At 35.6% G+C, this 26,726-nt stretch overlaps 1 protein-coding gene across 1 annotated transcript; it reads right to left on the bottom strand.

The window, feature by feature from the left end:
- Window positions 1-2,173: 2,173 nt before the first annotated feature.
- LOC129273586 (rRNA N6-adenosine-methyltransferase ZCCHC4-like) lies at window positions 2,174-21,938 on the bottom strand. Its single transcript, XM_054910643.2, has 11 exons — window positions 21,692-21,938; window positions 15,302-15,509; window positions 14,350-14,533; window positions 13,648-13,739; window positions 12,573-12,645; window positions 11,593-11,809; window positions 10,897-10,994; window positions 10,155-10,279; window positions 8,660-8,787; window positions 7,214-7,352; window positions 2,174-6,750 (listed from the first exon to the last, which is right to left on the bottom strand). Exons 1-11 carry the CDS (start codon window positions 21,777-21,779, stop codon window positions 6,153-6,155), a joined length of 1,950 nt encoding a protein of 649 aa, XP_054766618.2. The 5' UTR covers window positions 21,780-21,938; the 3' UTR covers window positions 2,174-6,152.
- Window positions 21,939-26,726: the final 4,788 nt, after the last annotated feature.

Genomic DNA, 26,726 nt, shown 5'->3' with positions numbered 1-26,726 from the left:
TTAATCCCTGAGAAGCAATGAGAAAATAAGTAACTATACAAGCACGTCGTGTAATAAAATGATATTGGGGTGGGGTGGGATATGGTGGTCTTCTTGAATTAAATTTAATGACTGTATATAATGAGGTATAATATTTAAGCTATACATAACAGTGTTATAGAGAATAGACTGTTGATATAAATGCATGGGTCGGTGGGGTGGTGGTTACGAACGACTTCACGAAAAACTACCATGTGACTATTATATTCCCAGGTGTTTTCAACTGATATGGGTAACCCATAGTGTCCATGCATGCCGTAATCAAACTTTGACAAATGATACGTTTTTCTTCCAACATCATTTTGTCCAGTGCTTGTTAACTGAAAGAACTGTGATTTACTCATATTTGATTTCATCTTTAGCCGATGGAAATCATTATGCCACATTTACACTGATATATAAACAGCTTTTTTTCATCAAACAAATCCATGGTCCCCACTGCACCTTATCCTATTTCGAATCCCCAGCGCCTCAGAAAAGGGAGTAAACCATGCACCCCTACCCAGCACACGTAATCACCATATATTTACAATCTTCCAAACCCCTCCGTTCTCAGGGAGGGGCACGCATGCACCCCCAAAAAGCTCAAGAAACCATTAACCTGCACTCTTTCCGCTCTTTAAGCCTTCTTGTAAACTTTTATGAAATATGACTTTCGTTTCCACTCCACTGGTCATTATCATAACCTAAAATGAACACGAGCCAAAGAGTTCAAGTGCACTTTCTTTACTTTTTGTTCTTGTCAAAATTTGATTTTAGAGAACTTTAAACGTTGTTTCAAGATTTGATCAGTTCCCGATGAGATTAACGATTGTATTGTGAGGTTTTTGGGGGAAAAATAGATGTAGCTGATGAGTTTGATGGTATGTTTCCCATAATTATAATAAAGTGTACTTAATTTGAATCATTCCAATCTTGTTGATTTATTTTAAAACTTACAGTTTTATCATTAACTGCGAGATTCCCCTATTTGCATATTAAGTCTTAGCATCATACAAACAAGGCTTAATTCTTGCTTCAAAATAGACATCTAATAACAAACTTCTCGAACAGAAGGTAAATCCGACTTACAATTGAGTATTTATAGCATTCGAAACCCTGACGCTATATACACGGGACACCACAACGACCAATTAGGCCCCTACGACTATAAACCAAATAAAATTGAAGTCGTATTTTAAACTTTCATGTAATTTTCATATATCACCACGATCTGTGGAACACATAACATAATAAATATTTGGAAATCGCTTTGAATCATTCAAATGCATACTGTAATGTTGTTACAGTTTCAGTCAGCTCCAGAGTGGTTAGGCTTACAGCAAGTCTAAATGCAGTTTTCATCCTTAACTTTCGAGTTCACCTGTACTTTTCATTCACTGATCAGCTCATTTGTTCATTTTCTTTTCAAATTTATTTTTTGGGGTTTTGCTCGAGAGATAATTTTTTGTTACAAGACTCCATTGTGGATCAGTGTCACTGCTGAAAAGAATTAGTATCGTTATGGGGATCAGTGGCCATTCAATGCGATATACCTCAGTTGGAGTCTATTTATCGGTTCATTAAATGCTTCCTGTGTTGTAGAATGGTACCCAACCACACCGCACCACCCGACTCCGTATTTAATCCAAATCGAGTAATTATCGGACAAGAGGGTTAATGTAAGTTGACGACGAGTCTGTTGTCTATCTGGTGCATGTTTGTGTTGATGTGACTGATGACTGTCTGGCCTTCATTGATCGACATGGTATCGTTCCAGGTGAATGTCATCAAACCATTTTTATATTACCTTTAAAACCACTGTAATTGATGTGGTTCAAAACAGAGGGGGGGGGGGGGGTTAAGACATTTGGAAAAAATAATTTTGAATTAGTTATGCAAAAATCAGGAGTGTTGCTATGTCAGTAAATGACATTACTTCTGTTGAACAATCTGGACGCCCCAAATCATGGTGGACAGGATATAAAAAAGAAAAGTGAAGGAAAACCAAGTGTCGGAGGAGAAGAGTCTAAGTTTTTTGTAAAACAAAAACTATTAAACATTTCATTCTATCGTGATTTATCTTTGTGACTTAAAGAGAAGTAAAATATTTCGTCAAGACACAGAGAAATGAGACACATGTACCTCTCAGTAATTATATTTTCACTTTTGTAATATTTACAAGCATACCTTGAATTAGGCAATTTTCTTTGAATTTCAGTTGATCATTTAGGATAATTTAGAAAATTCATTGAGAACAAGAAGTAATCGACAATTAGTTTCACATCATCACCCGACTCCATTGAAGTTCATAATACTAACATTTGCAAAGATAAAGATAATCACTTGAATTGCTCAGACGGTAGAAGTAAGAATAGTTTACTAGATAGATGGTGCACAATTTGCATGTATGTTATGTTTATTATTATTATTACAATAGGTTATAAAGAAAGTTTTATTTTGCTCATTTCTTTCACTTCAGTTTGAAAACATACAAGTTAGAGACTTTGCATTTCTTTTCAAATTAGGCATTCAATTAATACACATGTATTATTATAAAGCAATCAAATACATTTACATCTCTTTCGATAAAGCACATAAAAATTTAAATTCATCAGTCTCGTATGCTGATTATAAAGAGCATTGCTAGAAACTGGAACAAAGGGGGCAGTATAACAAATTGCTGGAATTCTGTAATATGGCTTGAAATAACATACACCGACACAGGAGTGGTAGAAAAAGGGAGATACAAGAAAGAGGGAGAGAAAAAAAACACTCATAATCAATGACTTCCATTTCATTAACATGAGGTTGGATATCGTAAACGAGAAAGAGATACAGCATACTTCTCATTTTACTAGAAGCAAATTGTTTTACTTTTGAAAAAGTTTAACACATCATTTTAATGATTAAAAAAGGTCCATAACTTCAATAGAAGAAATGTACTATAGCTTTTTATGCAAAAACGATATTAACAAAAGTGTTACAATGGAAGACTAGAGCATATAGTAATTTTAACAATTACATGTCGAGTTAGTGTGAATCCAAAATCCACTTTTTAACTTGTATCAAAACTTTGTAATTATACACATTTCATGCAGAAAAATAACAAGTATTTGTAATCACATTTGAAATTGCACTAGACATACTACATATGAGAAAAAACAGTGCCATTAACCATGAATAATTTCATGTACAGTGACTACCATGTTTCACGATCGGTTTGGTAAATTGTATGATTTACAATCTAACACTTCACGCAGCTTCTCTGAAAATTACATTGCTTTACACCGACAGCTAACATATTCTCTCTGCATAATCAACACCTTAATACATTTTCGAAAAATATTTGTACTTTATATAAAAACAATATTTTTAACTGCTTTCTAATTAGAGCACATGATTATTATTCATGCAATTCATATATATGTATCCCAATTGACAGAAACATAATTATACAAAACACCATTTTCAACCCTGCAGATTATTAACACTTCTCCCTCACCCTGATATCAATAAAAATCATGAGCATGATGGCATACAGCATACATCTTTTCTTAAGGCAAAACTTAAAACTAGATATCTCTTTTACTGTTTCTCCAACATTTAAATTCAAAAGATAAAGAAGCATGAATGCAAATAATTGTTTCCATGAAAGCAAGAAGGAGCATTCAAAATATACATGTACTGAAGTGATGGTCTATTTGTCATTTCAGTAGGTGTTTTACCAATAAATATGTAGCGAACATAAATCATTAGCATAACATCATTGGCAAGTTACAAGCTACTGTTCTAAGCTCCCAAAATAATGCAATATGATTAATCATAATGGTGAATAGTAAATATTTCATGATACTATCTTATTTTTTTAAATGATACATTAGCTTGCAGAATTACCAACCATTAAGCCTACATAATCAAGACTGTGGCACGACATTTGCTCCTGCGACATTTGCTCTGGGTCATATTATCTAAGAGGGAATAGGGTTAAGAGTTAGGATTGAAAAAGAGGTTCAGAATAATGCAAAGATAAGGACTGGGGGTTTATTTAGTTTTGGAGGTTAGAGTTTATGTTTGGCTTAACGTGCAGATTTTCCATCGGAGCAATTTTCACCAGAGCAAATATCATGGAACAATTTAAAACATGTCTTTATACCACATTTCTGACATACCGCTTAGTGTAAAATACTGATTTTCAAACTTAGTCTGTTTTTTTCTAATTTATTTACAGCAGGCTCCTGACATTTAAAAAATTATGTGAACCCAGTTATTATTTCTTGAAAACTTAAAGGTATTGTTTATTACACTTTGTGAGCAGCCGATTTAAAAAATTCTCAAACCAAGATGAAACATGTGTACAAGTGCATGTATTAGAACTAATAAACCCTGAAAACAACCATTATTGAGAATGAAAAGCTAAAACTACAAGGCAAACCCCGATTTTGTAAATAGGCGTCTTATAGACGCCTAAATAGTACACATAAGTGTATGGGATGAAATTAAGATGGTGTTTTCAGTCACTTTATATTTCAATTTTTGAAGCACTAAATAATCATTTTCAAACGCAATTTTTTTCTGGGCTTCATTTTTGTAACATATCACAGACACAGGTGACAAGTGTGACCTTCTAGCTCAGATTTAAAAAAAGTCAAACCAATGTTAACCAATCACTTTAAACCTGGGCATCGTCTCAGAGACATATGTGACTAAAACACATCACCACATTGGTTAGATCATCATCATCAGATGATCCATGGTACCTTGCATTCATCAATGAGATTAAGTATTAGATTGTCATGTCGGTGCAAGAACGCCTTTAATAACACACTTTCATGCGCGCAAAAAGCCCTAAGCCGCACGCATATTGCATAAAGTGCATATCTGCACTGATGCCGTGCACAGAAATGTTTTGCTACGGGCGTTCTTGCATCCACATGACGAGATATCAAATGTGCTTCGGAACTTACATGTAAGCATGACTTAAGTAATACTTAACACTGTGTGAAATAGCAAACAAATAGTATTAACTTTCTACCCAAAAAAAAAAATTTGGTGGTCAAAAGATTTTTTCATACTGTGAATTAACTCCAAAACACTAATATGAGGCAGGAGTTCAACACTTGACTTAAAATTCATTGAAATAATTTATATGGCACTTATCCTTTGCTCTCATACATCATACACTATGGCTATACAAATATCTCATGTGTTATAAATACTTTTCTTCACTATAAAGCTTTCAATCGATGACTTTGGTAATCTAAATGTTCATACATTGTATTTTCACTTCTGTATCATAGGACAACATATTTCAAACAGATAATGAATACATACATCAACTAAAAATGCTTCTTCCATTCCAACCATACATAGATTTAAAGTTACATATAATTACACAAAATCATTACTTTTGGAATTGCAGAAACTATTTGAACACTGAAAGCTGTAAAATTTTGCAACAGCATGGTATATAATGAACGGAAATCCTATTTAAAAGTTTAGACAATGTCAGAGGGGTAATGTCCCCTTGGTTTTGTATTTCTAGAATACAAAATGGAATGCAGAATGTAAAGGTCTGAAACATATGGTGTAATATGTACTTTTCAGAAATCAAATAAAATTCCTTTCTGGCGTTTACAAATACTATACCTTCCCTTTCCGAAAAAAATATATCATTTGGAAAAAGGGTTGCATATACTGTTTGACAGGTTAATCATTGACAGTTGTGTTTCAACTTGATATTGATATTACAATTAATAGGACTTCAGGACCATGTAACACAAATTAATATTTGTGATCAATTACATTTCTGTAATGGTTTGCACTAGCTTTAGTGTAAATTATAAATAATTGACAGAACTGTCAACACAGTAGCAAAAATATTGGTCTGTCAAGGGCCCTATTTCCTGTAGACTTATGATTAAGGTGACTTTGCCACTATGGCAAATACCATGGAACCTTGATTTTATTAGCTGTTGAGCCATATTACAATAGCAGTGACCACGGTAGTTACATGTACTATGATTGCAACGTTACACTATCTGTAAGTTCCATACAAAGCAGGCACACGCTTAGTAGATGGAGGCAGTGATAATTGCTTACATATCAAATCATTGATGAAATATATCTTAGATTTACAGTTTTAATCTAATCTTTCTTTTCATGCGCATCTTCTCAATCCTCTCCATTAGTTTCTTCTTTTTATTCTTCAGTTTAGACATTTGCTTTATACCAACCTTTTCTTTCCTCATCTCTTTTAATCCGATACCACTCAGGCTTGGCAGAGACTGTCCCATTTTTAAACTATGAGGGCTCCCATCCACACTGCTCCCTGCACTATAAGCTGATCCATTGATGGACCCTTCAAGGATGTTGTCATTACCGTCAACTCTGGACGGACATGGCGATTGCTTGAAAGAACCATTAGGTTGAACTGTCCTTCCACCAGTATCACCAGAGCTTGTGGTGTTTTGTACAATGGGCGTCAACTGCAGTATAGATGATCCTGTAGTACTGAGACATGGGCTTCCTAACGATCCTGGAGACCGGACTACAGTCTCATCTGGGTTTTTGCTGGTGTTCAGAAGAGCTGCTGCCTGTGGTGTCCCTAAAGCCTGTTCTTCTACGGGTCTGAATTGACGGAGTACCGAGGACAGTGCAGGAGCCTTCTTCTTACGCTTTGGCCAGGTTAATAGCTTGCTGGCATCACTGCTCACAGCCTCCTCATATGACCTGTCACAATATCAAATTTGATTTCATACATATTAAATGTGATTAACTACTCAAATAAAGTTGTTAGTTAAAAATACCACAAACAAAACTCGCATAAGTGAATTTGTTAGACCATTTACTTCCTGCAGAGAGTATCCATGCGTCTGAGATTGAATGAACATATGCTCCTTTGTATCATGTTTACTTCTGACTGTTAATTTTTCTGTTATATTCTATTTTGTATACATTTGTAATGATTTATATTTTAGTGGAAATCCTCATCAAACCCCAAGCACCGTTTTCTCCTTACACTGTGAATACATTCCTGAATTTCCTGTCCACTAAATCAGGTAGTTATAAGGGTGAAATACATAATTAATATCAACTAGCTATTTCAAAAACTGTACAAAAAACTTGAAATTCATTTTGGCAGACCTATTGTTAGATTTGAGCTAAGCTGTCACATTTCACCAATAAATCATACCTTTTCTTTGATGATACTCTCTTAGGGCAATCTTTCCTCTTATGGTCTAGTGCCCCACACACATGGCAACCAGCTTGGACCTTTTCACAGTTATGACTTGGCAGCTCACAGATGTTACACTTTATACAGTGGCTGAAAGCTGTTGAAAAGGATATGAAATATGGTAGATTTAATACACTTAATCATAACTTCTAAACAAAACATTTGCTTTAGTCTCATTAAACCAGGCATAGGGTATTGCATCCCAGTATGAAATGGACATTTCATAGCCTCTCATCTTTACATGTCGTACTCATATTTAAAATCGAACATTGTTAGCAGTGCATCTATCTTTACTTTCTCTTCTTTTCTAATCTTTCTTTTTATTTCTTCAAATTTTCTGTCCTTCCATTCTCCATATCTCTTTTTTCCCTCTCTTAGGTCAAGTCCACCCCGACTGCAGGTTGATTTGAATGGATGGAGGAGGAACGGTTAGAATTTCCAGTGTTATGCTTGTTTCATTTGTTCTCTTTTTGTTGAGGTAGGCTTGTTGCTTGGGTGGACTTGTACTTCTGTTACAAATTCCTGATTACGTGTTGAAAGTAATTTACAATTTTGATGCATGTCCAATGCTCTTTATTATGGCTCAGTGCTCCATTCGACTTTGTTCACCGCTTTTTTTGTTTCTTTACACCGTTTTCTTTATGAATAAATTCATGATCCACTATGTTACTCAACCATTATGCCAATTGTTACACATTTCTTTTTCTCCCTTGTTCTTACTGTTTCTGTTCCACACATGTTAAACACTTATTGATGTTTTATGCTGCTTGATTAACCTAATTCTATATTGCCACTCTTATTTAATTTTTTTTTCTGGTTACCTTTGCAATGTCGAATGGAGTTCACTGTTTACTGCGCTTTGACTGGCTGTTTTATATCTATTTTTTTAATCCATATATATCTTGTTTGTTTGCAGTTTGTGAATCTTTTTACCTTGTACGAGCATTTTCAATTCAACCTTTCGCTGCAACAAATGTTTTTGATGTATCAATAAAGACCATTATCATTATTTGAGGTGTAGTGGTTTTCATAACTGGATTAATGTCTGATAATCCAAGCTTTTCTGAATTTTGTTAGACTTTCTCATTCCAATTCAACTATTATCCATTTACAGTCTATTTTTAAGTGTGATGTGAATTTCCCATGATACATTGTTAACTATTTTCTTTTTTTAAATAGATGAGTTGAATGAGTTTAAAGAAAAAAATGCACAATGACTTATTCCTCCTTATGAAGACTACTGAATGTGCAATGAAAGATGGAAATATCAATTTGGAATGAATAGAAAACAAAGAGAACATCCTTTGACAGAATTCTATTCCCCTGGCTCCTATCAGTTGTTTTTAAGAACTAAATTCAGATGTTCTATGGTTTATTTTAATATTGGAGGTATTGAATACTCACATGGTTTGACGCATTTGTTGCAGATCTCACAGTGGACGTATGTGGTACCATTCTTAGAAGGGCACTCTTGACACTTGGAACAGTGAACATTTTCAGCGGCTACGTACCGGTGGCATTCCTTACAGAATCTGAGAAAGAATAGATAGATTGAACATTACAACTATTACAAAAATTGTAGTTGCAAAAAGTCTCTAGAATCAATATAGTCACTATTACGATAGAAAATCTAGATCTGGTTCATTAACGTAAAGTGAATTCTGTGAAATCGTGAATCTAAGCTGATAAATGATCACATTGAAGATCCCAACACAGATAGGCAAATATGGGAAAGAGCATTATTATTGGTTATAAAATGACCCCACATCATGCTGGAAGGCCAATGTTTTATTTGCTCAATTTTTGGCAATTAAAAATTTTCTATCAGAATCATTTGTACACATTTTTTTTTTACTTGGGTGGTCATTTTATTCAATTCTACTCTAACCAATTTCAGATTGTTACCAAATCTGGATCCTTTAACACAAAAGTTATCAATTAATCGTATGCTTAAAGGGATGGTCCGGGCTGAAAGTATTTATAGCTTAATAAATAGAGTAGAATTCACTGAGCAAAATGCCAAAAAATTCATCAAAATCGGATAACAAATAACAAAGTTATTGAATTTTAAAGTTTAGCAATATTTGGGGAAAACAGTCGTCATGAATATTCATTAGGTGGGCTGATGATGTCACATCTCCACTTGTTCTTTTGTATTTTATTATATGAAATGAGGTTTATTCAAATTTTTTCCTCCAAGAAGTAGAAAAATTGGAATGACAACTGATTTAGTGCATTAGATATTTATTGATGCAACTTATTTCATTATAAGGGAGACATATTATTCACACAAGTATGAAATAATGAAAAAATTATGATTTTATGTAATAACATAAGAAAACGGAAAGTGGAGATGTGACATCATCAGCCCACCTAATGAATATTCATGACGACTGTTTTCACAAAATATTGCAAAACTTTAAACTTCAATAACTTTATTATTTGTTATCCGATTTTGATGAAATTTTCGGCATTTTGCTCAGTGAATTCTACTCTATGTATTAAGATATAAATATTTTCAGCCCGGACCATCACTTTAATTTTCATGATTGATTGTACATTGTAGTCAATGGAATCAATCAATCAATCAATCGTAGAAAAATGTTCTATGATCATTGCTAAGCTTTGTGTTACGGGCCCTTGGTATTGATTTTTAAGGCAGCGGAAGTGGTAATTTCATATTCTTACATGTTCACGATACAATAAATCTTCCCCGCCCATTTATCAGACTTTCTACCCTCTCAGTCTGTTTGAAAGATGAGAATTGGAACCAACAGACCAAGACACACCCAACGAGCAATCTTATTATACATTCTAGAACTCAGTGTTATTCAATAATTAAAATATAAGATAAAAAGTGAGTGAATTAAGATGCCCAGATCATAAAGCTCAGTCCCACCTGTATCCTTCGGATGTTGGTAATTCTATTTTAGCTGGATCAAGGTTCGTAAAGATCCTGACTGGTGATCCTTTCTTCTTGCCATCCGGTCCTCCTTTAAACAGAGGATGGTTATCATAATCCACCTGTAAATATGATATCAAGCATGGGGAAAAGGATTTAAGATATTGTTTAATGAGAGGTGATGCTTTGAATATAAATGCATAACTACTTTTTCCGCTGGAATGAATATGACAATACATATTATCTTTACAATAAATTACAAACACAGGTATAAAAAATTTTGTTAATACAAACACTTGAGTCTTCTACGTGGGTCTTGGTACAAGCCCATTCATGTGACAACCCAAGGGGGGGTTGGCACTTCCATTACAACGTGCAAGCTTGCTTGGTAAGGCAAGTAAATAGGGTTCGTTCATACAATCAGGCAATGTGAAAAGGATATTGATAATGTCAAAGTCAAAGAAAAAGGGTATACTTTTCAAAAGCCTAGTGAGCATCATGCATGGAAAAGTGTATGTATACTAGATAGGGCTGTTATCGTTGAGGAAATTCTCTGTTGAAATTTTTGGACATACATTGTAATTCTGAGCAGTCAACGTCTTTCGCCTATCCGCCATTTTGATATCATCGCTAAGTGGCAAAAAACAAGCGATTATTGACAAGGCTAGCGATAAAGACGTTATCGATAACAGCCCTAATACTAGATTCAGAAGGAACAAGGAATTCATGGATGATTCACCTTATAATCAAGCATTTTTAATCCTTCAATGCTCTCTTTGATCCTGTGCTCCAAGAAATAGGGAAATATCCACATTACAGGTAGAGCTCGTCCAACATCTAACAAAGAGATGAAAACAAAAACAGATATTGTGGAGTTTATTGAGACACTCAAAACCATCCTTACATATAGCTACATTACTGTTTTTTCCTTAGGAATTCCATAATCCTTTTTTCATTGCTAATCATCACATTTCTTTAGAGAAAAACTAATGAGGAATACAGAAATTCATCTGTAGAAGATGCCTAGTGCCTTCACAGCAGGGTCCTTTTACATGAAACAAAGAATGCTTTGCCTAAAGTCGGTAGAAGGAGCTAGAGGGCTATATCATTGATATACAGATTCTAAATGAAATTTAAATTTTCAGCAGGTTTTGGGGGAAAGTCCTTTTTTCTCCTCCATACTGTCCAATGGTTTACAAAATGACAAGAGTTTTGCTTTAAGAACTAGTCTAAATGGCAGTTACACATTTTCACCGAAACCATCCACCTTTTCGTAGTGGTCATGAATGGATAGATGAATTACGTGTCTAAAAAGGAGTTCAAGATTGTTCAAGTGACCTTACGTTAACTACATTATTCTGTCAGGTTTGATAACTCAGCAGTGTCCATTGTATTGAACTTGCAAGAATCTATTGGGAGTTAAATCTAAACCTACGTGTGACATTTGACCTCCACATTTCCATGATCCACCTCACCCCTGAAGCCAGAGCATCCACCATGCCTCCAAAGGGCGGGTCTGTTACCATGACGACACCCTCACCGTCGTCCCTTCGGAGGAACTCCTTGCATCTCTCCTGACTTGTTGGACCATCCAGGAAGTAATGGTTGAACATGTTATATCGGCAAAACTGAGAGGGTGGGTAAAATTGACCCTAGACACATAAAATAAGGAAATAGAAAAAAACTTGCTTTTCAACGGTGGAACCTGTGTATAAAGATCAATGATGTATACATGTATAATGAAGGATTATGAAAAACTTATTAAATATGTAAAATTGGTCTATTTATTTTTATTATTAAGAAAACATTTGGAATGTGAAAGACAACCAACCATTCTCAAATAGTGATAATGACCACTACAAAGTCATTGATTACCTATGTATGCTAAAATCATGTAATACCTGTGTATTTGGTCATAACACAGATCATCCTGAGCATATTTTCTGTAACCATGAATGATGTGTAATATTTTCTGATGTTTTTATGTGCACTCATTCATAGATCCCTCCCAGAAGTAGATTTTTACACTCTTAAGGTATAAAATCACTCCACCTTCCTTTTCTAACAAAACACTGCAATTTCTACTGACTGGCACCTCGTATGTGTTAATTGATGGGGATTGAATCTGTGCTGGACTTTCTAAGCCACAAGAAGTGTTTCCTTAGATTTGCCATAGAATCTGTAATCTTACAACATGGTCTCAAGGCTGGGCCCCGTAACACAAAATTTAATTTGAAAGAAAAATTCTGATTGGTTCCTAGTCAATCTACTGAGCAAAAAGTGCATGCAACGATGGTCTTGATAGGCCATTTCAATTTTCATGTAGCAAATAATCGCTAATCTTAGCGTTATGGGGCCCTGGTGTCAAGCAAGTGTTCTTGACACATACAGTAAGTAGTATGGGCATATACTTACAAATCGATGATCAATATCGAGTAGTAGACTCTCCAAACCAGAAGAACTATTCTGAATGATGACTTCATGCAACCTATAAAATGATAAGAAGTCAATATGGAGGGATCATTTATAAACCATCAAATATTATTCAAGTACCACCCATCAAGATGACTACATGTGTATCTGGTGGAAAAACCTAAACAATGACCAAAGGAGAGATGAATGCAGTAGAATTAGAATTTCAGTCCATGATTAAGAAACAAGTAATTTCTGTAAATCTGATAATAATGATAAAATGTAAAATATATAAATAAACAAAAGGAATAAAGTATCGAGGCATATGCTGTCTTTCATTATCAACCTCCCCCCTTCCCCCCCAAACAAAGAGTGGGAAATTCTACTTTGTTTTTACAACTATTGAAAGTTCAGTTGTATAGGGGGCAGATTAGATGCATCATATCATACAAATACCACTATTAATCAAAATACATTCCAAGAAATTGCATATAGAATTGTCATTGAGATGTTTGAAGAAAAGAAATCATAGCACACTCTACAGGCAAGAATGCAATTGAAATTCTTTAAAGTTAGATGAGATTTCTAATTATGAAGTGCAAAGTATATATCGGTGTTAAAAATCAGAAAGATCTTTTCAACATGTCAAGATAGCTGGACCTGAAAATAATTGCCGGATTGGTGCATGCCTATTTCTTAAAATAGTACACTTCATGTGAATCTGAGGGTCTTGCCATTTTACTAGTTGATGCATTTGCAGTGGTTAAACAACATATCAACTAAACATCAGTGGAAAGATAAGTAGAAGAAAAACAAAATAAGTTTCTTGAAATTTCACTAATTACCAACTGAGAGGTTCGTTCAAAAACTTATTGCAGATTAGTTGACAGATTTTTTTGCATTGATTGACATCTATAGCCCAATATGAGCAAAGCAAGGATATTTTAAAAATTAATATAAAAGTGAAGAGCTGTACTTTTTAGTTTTTTTTAAGTCTTCAAATTCTTTCTCTTCCTTTTTCGGCTTCCCATAGGGTCTTTAAAAGGCCAGATCATTGGAAATTACTGAAAATTCTTACCTTGGAACACCCACACAAAGTACCCTCTTAAAGCCAAGATTTCTTAGTGTCTGGACAAGGAATTTCACCGATTTGGTTGAAAATAGGTATTGCTGCAAAGAGAAACAATAAGCAATAATTATCAAACTCTTCAGAGAATACACTGGTACAAAAATGCCTATGATGGAATGGATTTAGTTTACAGCAAACGAGAATGCATAGGGAAGTGTTTTAAAAGTCCTTATCGTTTTTTGCCAAACGACAGCAAAAGAAACCAATTTGTTCTTTTATATGTGGATGAAGAATGTAAATACTATCATTAAAACATCAATGTCACAATGACTGGAATGCATCAAATCAACTGGGATTCAAGATATTAACTATGAAAATTTACTTGCAAATATGGAGCGTAATAACAGCAGAGGAGGAAACTAGTGGTCATTAAGCTATTAAAAGGAGTGTTTGACTCTTGACTTGGGCAGACTTGCTTGTTTACATTGCATCATAGACCTGACACATGTTGTGCAAAAAAGTTCAATATTACTATAGAAAAGGCTTTACAAAAAAAATCTGAACAGTTATTTTTTAGCATGATGCAGAGCTTGGGTACAGACTACTATGAATGCTGTAAACTTGTGTTTGTTTATGCCAAAGCATAAAGTACAACTACTTTAATTGTCTTTATCACATAATTATAAAAACTCTCTCTTTATGAAGACTTACAGCATTAGTTTTATTGTTCTCAATGGCTTCCATCAGGTAGCTAGGCCTTGCTAAGTCTGTCTGTGTGATACCCCTCTTGGTGCAATGTTTTCTGTGTATTGGCAGTTCATCTGGTAGAACAAGCAGCTGACAATCATAGCAGAACATTCTCTCATTCTCATCAAGACTCTCTGTTGTGATGAATCTGAAAGAGGTGTAAATCAATAACTTAATTGACATATAATCGCATACTAGGTATAAGTTTGACAGAAATAAAACTCTGATTAGAGTTATGTGGTTGGAGTTCAAATTTTCTATCTTTAATGCACTACAATTAATTGTTTTCACTCCTTCAATACTTTCCAATACTTTGTTTACTTCTCTTTATCAGTTTCATCAGTGTTATGTAAACTTATGTCTTCTTTTTGCCTTTTCAGTCTAACTACCTGTAATTTTATTACGAGTTATTTTCCTTTGTTGCTGAATTGATTTATTTACAACCTGTACTCGGATCTTAAAGATGACTTAAATTGAAGATAAAAAATGTTAAATCCAACATTAACAACATGACTCTACTCGGAGTTTTATTTATATATTTTTTTTACTCACGCTTAAATCTATGGTCTACACAAAAAGCTCCCACAGAAAACTTAACTTTTAGATTTTTGCACTCACATAAAAACTATCTGTGAAAGATAGTGACTGCACTTAGTGATGATACGGCACCTACAAAAAAATTATTGTGCCAACGATGCATAAAGCAGAAAGTTTATTGACCATTAGACCTTTGAAATGAACCAGAATGATCCAATGCATTTTCAAACTTTACCCACAGCTTCAAGAGACATTTTTTAAATTAGGAGATATCATCTCAAATTGTCAGAAGTTTATTGTGATTATAGTGCTTTCTGCAAGAAAAATTGACTGCTATTTGAATAAAATGGCAAAGTTTCAACTCAGCCCCATTTCCAACCTCTGGTAAAAATCCTCCTGTCGCTTCCACGGTTGTCTGGAGCGGTTGTACTCTTCTCTCATCTGTTTCTTGAAGTCCGAGATGATCTCAGCATTGGTATGGAGCTGAAAGAATCCACAATCCTTCCTATCCCGACAGGCTGAGCAGGCATAGTAACGTTGGCTTGTGTCCTTTCCTGGTGTGTATCGCTCAAACAGAAGAGTTGGTCCTGTCAATAGATATTGATATTTAAAATTTTTTTCCAAACCAATTAATCATTACAATAGAGACTTTTAGGAGCAGTGAACGAGAACGACGTAGCAGTCGTCTGATCGTTCGAATCAACGTCGTTGTCTGCCCTTGTTCACTACAGATGCAAATACTTTAGATTTCATTCAACTTGTACGTGTATGTGCGTCCACGTGAAACAGCGCTATAACCAGCGGGTCATGACACGCTGCCCGACCCAGAAGATCTGGCGTACCATCGCCTGGCGACCCGGTCGGGTGATGCGAAGGTGCAACTTGTGCACGCTTGCCCTTTCACTCGCTTTGATTCCTTTTTACGCGAGTTAGGATATATATCGATATATATTTTGGAGATCAGACAGCAATTTCTAATATGATAAACATAAAGCATCGTACAACTTACATTAATTTTGTGAAAAGTCACTGAAAACTGTGTTTTAAAAGGGAAAGGTTGATCTTCATGCTGAGCTTGAACGGTTAAAATGACGTCACTCACGTGCATGTCGACTATGATTTAGGAGAACCGATTCTGATAGTGGACGTGTGTGAGGACCTGAGGCATATGGCAGGCCAAAAAATGACATCTCGTATCAGTCGTCTATGTGGACGTACGTTTCTAAAAGTGCTCAAATACATGTGTGTGTCATTTTCATTCAATGAAATGTAAAAAATACCTACTTGTAATGCCTTGACCTTAATAACTGGGCAAATTATGATTGAAAGCATTGTATAATATCTGGTGCCATGAAGTAGAACAAAAAATACACATGATGTCAAAGATACTACAAGGGGAATATTGGACACTTCAGCGATTTTTTGAAACGCTCGATTAATGCTCTTGTGAAGGGCACCCACTTCCTGGCGCTGAGTAAGTAAACCATCGCACATCGACATGTTGCTGTGTATAAAACATATGGTGGAAATGAGAGGGAATTTTGGAGAGGGCACAAGGGCGGCGCATGGGAATAATTCCACCTTTTATTACCCAGAAACCTCTGAAATATATTTATCTCTAATTTAAAAAAAAAATTGAAGAAAAAAAATCTTAAAATGTACAAAACGTCAATTCCTTCATCCCTCCACCATTTCTCTCATATGTTTTGTACACAACCATGTCGTGATACGCAAAGGTAAAAAAAAAGGTTGTTACTTATACCATGGTCACATTTGCTCTACGGCGGCCGTACAGCGAGTCGAAAACAGCCGTTTCAACATTTTTTGTACCAACTACATATAGGTGGTTTGAATTAAAATTAATAAAATGGCTGTTTTCGACTCGCCATACAGCCACCGTAGAGCAAATGTGACCAAGGTATTACTCAACTCTGTAGGGCGCTCTTCCTGAGTGTTTCATTGCGCGGTCTATGTACTGTCTGATCTTCCCCTTGTAGTATCTTTGTTGATGTGCAATTGATACAAACAAGCACTGACTTATATATCTTTGTTTTAAACTGTGAGTTGTGTTAACCGAAAACAGCAATAAGTCGGTCAAAACAGCATAGTTACTACGCAGCAAAAGATTCAGCTGCAGTCATACTTTGCTGAGTTGATGATGAGCTTGTAGATCTATATAGAGTCGCATAGAGCAGAGTAGTCTGCAGGCACAGACCCTGATTGAAACTTTGATCAACAAGTGTGCCTCCACGCAAAGACTAGCACATTATATGCAAAACTTGCAATTTAGGCCTTCAATACACGAGGCATGAGTAGGCTGCAATTCAGACCCTTAACTCAAGTGAAGGGTTTGCAAAGCAGACAAACAGCACAGTGAGGTGATGCAAGCTAAAGCAAGTACTTAGGCAAATCGAGCAGTAACGCAGGCTGCTTTGGTTTATTCAGTTATGTTTTGTTCAAATTTGTTTTGTCTCAGGCTGTGGAACTGGAAGACAATTTCAAAAAATAAATTAAAAAACAAAAGCTTTCAACACTGATATCTTCTGACTATGAAAAGGATAATTTTTACAAGGAATTTGCTTATATCACATTATAGTTTGCTGCCAAGACCCAAGCCCAAGGTAATCAAAACAAAGAACAATTTGTTCTCAGAGACTGTCAGAGTCTCTCTCATGCACTCTTTAGATCTGATCATCTCAGCCCGAGGGTTTTCTTTGTTCTGGATGTGATACAGAGCAGGACCGTTACGTATACTATAATGCACCGGGTTAGGAGAGGGCGCAGATGAGTTAAGTCGAACATGGGTGGCTTTCTTCGATCTTGGCTTTAAACACCTCTGGTGATGTACTGCTGACAACTTTGTTAGGGAATTCATTCCAAATCCAGGCAAATGTTGCATTCACAAAAAAGAATTTTTTAACTGCTCTGTGTAACAATGTCTTATTGAGAAACACTTCGAGTTATTTGTTACTGGTCTCTCTACAACATTAATAGCATCAAAGTTTATACAAATTTCTTATTCTTAGCTTTGATATTATGTTTCTAAGGTCTTGTTGGCTGGGGCTTGTGCCTGCGCCTGCGCCTGGCTGGACAATCCCAATTTATTGACCAGCACATGTACTAGGCTTTTCTGCAAAAATGCATATTTTGGTCATCATCGACATTCATTAGACCAAAAGCTTTAGTCTCTGCAGTTGGTTGTTCCGCTGAACTGCATTGACTTCTCTCACCAATAAATAGACTGAAGTTGTTGGCCCATACGTACAGACAACGTATTAGCAGTAACGTTAGATCTAACATTCAGTGGAAACCTGATTTTCGGATCGTTTTTTGTACACATAAAAAAAAAATTACCTTAGAAGCTTAGACCGCAGTTACCGCTAATTCCTTTCAAATGATGATCAAAACATAGTCATCCTTGATCCTTCCGTTGGTCATCATAACTTGCCATCTTGAATGACACCATCATCCTTAGTTACAGACGTCTTTACCAGTCGCCATTTATCGCGACTGTGTTTGTCTTTATAAATATAGCTAATTGTTTTGTGTGTGCGTTCAGAACTTGTCGCTCGCATTGATTGGCCAGGATATCAAAAATTCTCATCGGGAAGCCTTGGCTTGATAAAAGCCTAACTCATTGTCATGAACGTTGCGGGAAGCAAATCACGGCTGCCAATTTTTCCTCTCCAGCAAAAATTTCTAAAAAATAAGGAATAGACTAGATCTAGGCCTAGGCTAGGGGTCTAAATCATCGGTAACGTTTATTTTTGATATTTTAATTAAAAATAGTATGTATATAGATGTCTATGTATATAAAAAGTAACAAATCAAAAGAAAGATTAGACTTAGTTAGAGCTAACCCAGGCCAGGGAGCTCCAGCCCTCGAAGTGAAGCGGGCCGGAGCTCCCTGGGCATGCTGGGATAGCTCAGCTAGATCTAGAAATCGGGCCATTGTTCAAGATAATACTAATTTAATAATACTGTCATTTAGACCTTAAAAAAATAAACTAGAGAGTAGAGACTAGACAAAACATTATACTAACTATAGTCTATAGGCCCTAATTGGGCGAAATTGTTTAACGTTACACATGATGCAGGCTCACACTATCTATGCACTAACGAGTAGAGATAAGCGGCGACAACGCCAAGCCAAGGCCGGCGGTAGTCTTGAGGACGCAATGATGATGACTTTTGAAATAATGAAATATACTTCTTCATCATTGACATCTTGACACTCTTCCAGTAGTCGCAGAAGAGAGGGGCCAAAACAAAGATGGATTTCCGAGGGAAATCCATCTTTTGAAACAAAAATCACTTGAATTTTATTGATTTTTATACCTTCCTACAGTACGCCTAATGCCTAGGAGGGTTTTAAAAATTATAATATAAAAATGTGAAAAAATTAAGGTTTCTTACCTAACTGATGCCGAGTAGACCCCTTGATCCACATGTAAACAACGTACCGTATGGGCACTAGTATTCAACCCGGCATAATGAAAAGATTTGGACGAATTCCCCCAAATATTTAGAAATAGGGAATTTATCTTAATTTCATACCTTTGTTATTTCCAGGGTAATCTGTTGTCGGTATTTTCTTTATCAATATGTCGACTGTATGCAGGGAGGATCAAATTTTGCGGCGATGACCTTTTGCACTGAACTGCACTAGTATTCAACCTAGTGATGATAGATAGCGAATCTCAAAATGGTTTAGATTGCTATATTAGATCTAGATCTATGTAAGTCTCTGGCTTTGATTAATTCCCTGTTTGGTCTCATCTCAAATGGTCTAGTCCATCTATAGTCGGATGGGACAAGGGCAGATTGAGAGACAGGGCCATCTTCCATCGCTAGGTTGAATACTAGTGCCGACGGATTGAATACTAGTGCTGCCAGATTGAATACTAGTGCCAAAAACCATCGCCGTATAATTCGATCGCCCGCGCACACAGTCGACGGGTTGAATAAAAAAATAACGGAAAATGAATAACCAGCATTTGCTCTTGGAAATAAGACGGGTCTGAAATTCAGGTTAATTCTATATTTCTATATATTTGTGGAAACTCTCCAAACGGGTTGAATACTAGTGCCCTTACGGCAAGGCTCGACATTAGCGGTGGCCCGGTGGCCCGGGGCCACCAGAAATTCACCTCGGGCAACCATTATTGAAAAAATATTAAGTTTTGGTGGCCCGAATCGGGCAACCATTAATTTTCAGAATAGCGCAATTTTTCTCCCCATTTTGCACGCATTTATCAACTTTTACAGTTCAAATTGCAAGCCAGTTCGTCATGCGCCCTTTTTGTTGATCTACACACAAACACACACACAAAATTGGCCTACCGCTATAGCATTAAGTAGCTTTTATCCAGCCGGCCGCGCCGGCCGGCTGGCGTGAGCTTTGCATGCTTCAAGCAGCTGTGAGTCAGCAGCCTATATATTCAGACTCAGGGAGCTGCAATACGAAATGTTGCAGCTAAGAAATCTTCCACAGAACTGTGAAAATCCAAGTCAAAGTCACATTTTACACCAATGAAAAGCCCTTCTACAGACCTTTTTGCCAAAATCTGGTGTATCCTGATTATTTTCAAGCATTTAAAAGAGGAATCATGACCTCTCTTTTGACTCAAAAAGACCGATTTCCAAATGAAAATAATGCACATAAAAACACATAGGTGAGTACATCACAGTCCCACGTGTGCATTTGTATGTATGTTGTTACTTGGTTTCTTTCGAAGCTGTGTCTTTTCCGGTCTTTTCTAGCCAAAAATAAACAGACAGTTACTTTCTTTCTTGTTTATAAATGACTTCTTAAACAACTCTTGAGAAAGTACATACTTTGGGAAGGCATTTCATTAATATGAAATGTGAATTTTTCCAACATTTTGGCAAATATAGAGAAGGAATTTTCTCACCCTTTTTTTTGCCGTTTTATTATTTTCTTTCATTTTTTTGACAGTGGTTAAAAAACCATTTATACCCATTTATTAATTTTCAATGTTTTTCTTTATATTTTTCGGGCCACCAAACTTTATTATCGGGCCACCAAAAAAAATTATTTGAAGGTTTTGGTGGCCCGAACGGGCCACCACCAAAAAAAGTTAATGTGGAGCCTTGCCTTACGGTAAGTACAATAGCGTCGACCCTTAAACCGCTTAGGTATGCATGACGTACTTCCGGCTAGTGATGCCGTTCTGATTAATAATTTATAGAAAAAAAATATTATTTCGCAAATGTTAAAATTTATCATGTAAATATAATTATTTTAATACTAATAATTATTTATAATCACGTAATAAATTTTAGCATTTGTGAAATAATCATTCAACTTCAAGGGTCGACGCTATTGACTTATTGTACTTACAAGTTACATACATGTACGTTGTTTACATGTGGATCGAGGGGTCTACTCGGCATCAGTTAGGTAAGAAACCTTAATTTTTTCACATTTTTATATTATAATTTTTAAAACCTTCCTACGCATTAGGCGTAGTAGGCGTAGCAAGGTGTAAAAATCAATGAAATTCATAAAATTCAACTTCAAGTTCAAGTGATTTTTGTTTCAAAAGATGGATTTCCGAGGGAAATCCATCTTTGTTTACTTTTGGCCCTTCTCTTCTGCGACTACTGGAAGAGTGTCAAGACGTCAATGATGAAGAAGTATAGGCCTATTTCATTATTTTAAAAGTCATCATTGCGTCCTCAAGACTAGGCCAGCGGCAGGGGCATGGCCGCCGCGCCGAAGGTTAGGGGGAGAGTTCGAACTTACCGTGGGGGCAGTGAGGTGCATTGTTCAACACATCTTCATCTACGCACACATCTACTCCACAATGACTCGGCGATACAGCGGCACACATCCTGTCCTCCTTATTTAGTTCGAATGATATTCCTCACTTTATCTTGCGCATATACGAGGGTTATCATGCAAAAAGACCCATTTAAAAGTGAGAATCAACTTTGGAGTCAACAGTTCAAGCGCGCAGCGCTGGTTTGAAAAAGTACGGTATTGTATCTGTAAAGACGCAAACAACTTCCGTAAAAAAAGGAAAAAAGAATGAGAAGAAGGGGGGGGGGGGCGTTCGGGGCCAGGGTTAAAGGCATGTCTTGTTAAAAAAACATAAAAGTATAGGCCTACCTTTTACAAGCAACTGTAGTAATCTGACAAAATTACATAGAATATGTGGCAAAAATATACTGCTACTGCAGAGGGCGACACATATTGCGTTCTGTCACTGCTCTAGATTCATGATTAGAGCCCAGTCGAAAAAAAAGTTCACTCAAAGTTTTCATAAGACAATCCTATCAATAAAAGTCCAACAAAACATGTTTGTTTTTAAATCTTAGTTTGAATAACACTGGTGAAAAAATTATGGAGCAAATACCCCGGGCCTTCGGGTCGTGTGGTCCAGTGGGTAGAGCATTGGACTCATAATCGCAAGGTTGTGAGTTCGAATCCCAACTCTGCCATTGTCTCCACTTTGATAAAAAGGCCCGAGAGTAATATCTGTCGTCTATAACGTCAGCCACTATGACTGATTAACCTGGACGTAAAATGTTTCCTAGGTAATTGGTTATATACCAGCTTGGCGTTTACCAGCAAATAAAGCTGTCCTGCCGAGTTCCTACAGGAGTTACCATAAACAGAACAGAAACTACCTATATACTTGTCTACTGTTTGATTGATTGCATGATTGATTGATTGATTGATTGCATGATAGATTGATTGATTGATTGATTGATTGCATTTATCATTTTTCATTCCAAAAGTCAACAAAAGTTACAATGTAAGGCAAAACAAAAATATATATATAATATACAGAAATGAAAAAAGGGAACCCACTAGAAAGCAAAGCTTGGTAATGTGGGTTCCGTGCAATACATACTTGATTGAATTATATACAGTGCGTATTAAAAAAAACCGGGACAGTTTTGAAAAGTCTATAAAAAATTGTTTCAAATTATTATATCTATATTTTGATGTTAATAGATGCTCTGATATCTTATCTTTGAAATGCAATTAAAAAATATATATTTTGTTCATGCTTGAGCGAACATGGGACGTTTTTTGTCGGGGGTTCAAAAAGAGGCTTGCGCCAAAATGGCAGAAATTAGAAATTTGATGATAATAATAATACTTGTATTTAAGAAACGCTATTCACGTTTGTACCATAGCGCTTTACAAAAATTTACATTGAATACAATAATAATACAACATAATCATAAACCATACAAACAAAATAAATCATGCATTAAAGAAATATGACTTCAGGTGCTTAATTAAACGTAGGGGTATTGGCAATTTCACGAATGCTTTTTGGTATGTTATTCCAAATATTGGGTGCTGCTATTCCAAAGCGTTTGCCGACGAGTGTGAAGAGGAATCTTGGTTTTGATAATTGTGTCTTGTCATCTGATGATCGGAGTGTGCGTCTGGGTGTGTAGACTGATAGATTGTTGTTGAAATAAGATGGAGTTTGATTGGTGAAAAATTTATGTACATATAGACAAAGTTTGAATTCAATTGGCCAATCAGCAGACTTCCTTTTAATCTTTTCATTATCTTTGCCATAATTTTCAAAATATGCTGTCAAATTTCAATTACAATTAGACTTTTGGCCAATCAGCAGACTTCCTCTTAATCTTTTCATTATCTTTGCCATAAATTTTCAAATTATGCTGTCAAATTTCATTTACAAATTTATTTATTTACCTGAATTATTTTGTTTTTCATTTAAACTTCTTTTACCTTTGAATTTTCCTTCATACTGGTAAGAAAAGAAGACTTTTTGTCAACCCAAGTAAGAAGATTTGCATTATTAATTGGGAGAATTTGTAATTATTCAAGTCCTTTTATTATGTGAAACAAATTATGTTTTGGTACCTATAAAAGACATGAATCCTATTTTCAAGGGGTTATTGAATCCTTCAAGTTTAATTATGTGCTTGGCAGGACAAACAGGAAAGGATTCATGTCTTTCAATGGCAATGGTGTAGCCTATTGAGTCGATTTTGAAGGAGCAAGATAAGGCAGATAATAATAATAATAATAATAATAATAAAGGTGTATTTACCCAGGGTAGCCACTTCAGTTCCGAAAACTGTTCTCCCAGCAGGCCCTGCTATCATTATTATTAGATCGGGTAAAATGTACTAAAAAGTTGTGAGGCGAGCAAGCAAAACATTTCCACTTTTTTTTATTAAAATATCAAATTTTGTGATTTTGACATAATATTCAGAAAATGATATCATATTTCACTTTCTATGTTTTCTGTGATTTTCCTTTTCACTTTTTTTTTGGTCATGATTTTTTTTAATTTTTTTTTAATTTATTTATTTATTTATTTATTATTATTTTTTTTTTTTGGGGGGGGGGGGGGTTGGCACCCCGATTCCCCACGCATCAGTATGCCACTGTTCAAAGGCACCATAACCTTTGTAGCACACAATGAAAGGATTTGAAAAAAAATGACGCTCTCCCATACTTCGGTTGAAAAAAATTGTTTTTGCTTAGAGAAGGAATATTCAAAGCTGAAAGAGAACATATTAAAAACGAACGAACAACAGAACTATTCAAGCAAATAAGTAGATTTGGAAACGAATTTTGACCGCATAATTCGAAAATTATGGCAAAGATAATGAAAAGGTTAAGAGGAAGTCTGCTGATTAGCAAGAAGTCCGACCATCATATTTATCATTTTATGCCATTTTGGCGCAAGCCTCCTTTTTAACCCCAGACAAAAACATTCCGTGTTCGCTCAAGCATGAACGAAACTAAATTATTTTGATAACATTCGAAGGATAAGACCTCAGAGCACCTAGTGACACCAAAATATAGAGATCATAATTTGAAACAAAAATTTTATAGACTTTTCAAATCTGTCCCGTTTTTTTAATACTCACTGTATAACTTTCTACAATAAAATTCAAATTGTGGAGGTGTCATCACTAATAAAGCATTATCAACGTCCTTCTGGGGTGATTTTTAGCAAAAATTGCACATAGGGATGTTGCTTTATTCTATACTGCAAAGCAAGACAGTGGAATTAAAAATCAATTCCACAACTATAAGGTCCCATGGAGATTCAAAGGCCCCACAGGAGCCCCCAGTCATCCTATTCTCATTAGGCCTATTATATATGCATAGTATTTGAAGGGGTAAGATTTTGATCCTTTTTAGCTTCTTAAAAGAAAGCTATTATAATCAAAATTAGCCCCGAATTTCAAGAATATTTGGAAATTATTTGAAAGCTTCTTCTAGTTTATCTGAAAAATTGTAAAAATTTCCCCTATGTCAATGATTTTTCAGAGTTTTAAGTTAAAGAGCAGTGCAATGTAGGTTGGAATTGTGAAATAATATTGTGATATTGATTTATAGTACTAACAATAAAATATTTTTTGGTGCGGATCCGAGACGCAACATTCGACACCGACTACACGGCCGGCTACACGGGCAGAAGATTTTATGAATCAAAGAATCTGTAATTTTGATTTGATCGAATACGTACGATGTTGGTTATAACTTAAGGGATGGACTGACGAGTCACAACTCATGCAGGGGACGTATCCCTGCCCCCCCTGACGAGAACGTGAAGACCTTTTTTTTTGGCTTGTCAAAATTTTTCGCGAAAATATCCTTTAAAAATTTGCCCCCCTTCTGGAAAATCCTGTAGGTACGCCAGTGGATGGACAACTTTGCCTCCGCTCGAGAGCGTCTTCTTTTTCCCCACTATATAGATGATTCACATTTCAAAAATTGAAGAGTATTGTTTTTTTAATTGAAGTGCAATGGGGCATAGTATACTTTAAAGGACAGTCGACCCCATCAGTGGCGTACCTGGCATATTTCGTCAGGGGGGGGGGGGGGGGCAAGCGACAAGGATGAGCAAGGTGGGGGGGGGGTAGTAGGCATGGACGTATAGGCATAATTTTTCGAGGGGGGACTGATAATCATTGCCCAAATATCAACTTCACAGTTTTTAATTTTCGAGCGAGCGAAGCGAGCGAACATTTTTTAAATTATTATTTAGCCTTTTTACATGATATGAGACTTGCAGAAATTATACATTCGGTCATACTATTACCAATAGTGGGTCCCTTTATTTCCATCTTAATTTAATTTCTATTGAAAAATAGTATACTTATTTAAAACCTACAATGTGTTGCCCAAATTGTCTAAGTGTTTTTTTTTCACAACATATGTATCATTATTTTCTTTTTTTGCAACGTATACAAATATTTATGTTTATATATGGTATACAATTCATGTATGTACAATTGATGGAAGTGAAATAAATAAATTTGAATTTGAATACACGAGGATATTTGGGCACCTCGCAGTCCTCGTTGCCCTGCATTTTGCAGCCCCCCATACACGTTTGGATGTGTAGGTCTGGAAGTGGCACTGAAGGTGGGAAAGGTTACCCAGGGGTGCCCAATAAAACAGTTGGGATCTTGCTAATACTGATATTTGCTATCGGGCGATTGCACTTTTTATTTTTTCAATTATTATTTAGCCTTTTTACATGATATGAGACTTGCAGAAATTATACATTCGGTCATAATATTACCAATAGTGGGTCCCTCCATTTCCATCTTAATTTAATTTCTATTGAAAAATAGTATACTTATTTAAAACCTACAATGTGTTGCCCAAATTGTCTAAGTGTTTTTTTTTCACAACATATGTATCATTATTTTCTTTTTTTGCAACGTATACAAATATTTATGTTTATATATGGTATACAATTCATGTATGTACAATTGATGGAAGTGAAATAAATAAATTTGAATTTGAATACACGAGG

The sequence above is a fragment of the Lytechinus pictus genome, chromosome 12 (genome assembly GCF_037042905.1).
Source record: "Lytechinus pictus isolate F3 Inbred chromosome 12, Lp3.0, whole genome shotgun sequence".
NCBI lineage: Eukaryota > Metazoa > Echinodermata > Echinoidea > Temnopleuroida > Toxopneustidae > Lytechinus > Lytechinus pictus.
This window is presented reverse-complemented; position numbering and strand designations above follow the sequence as displayed.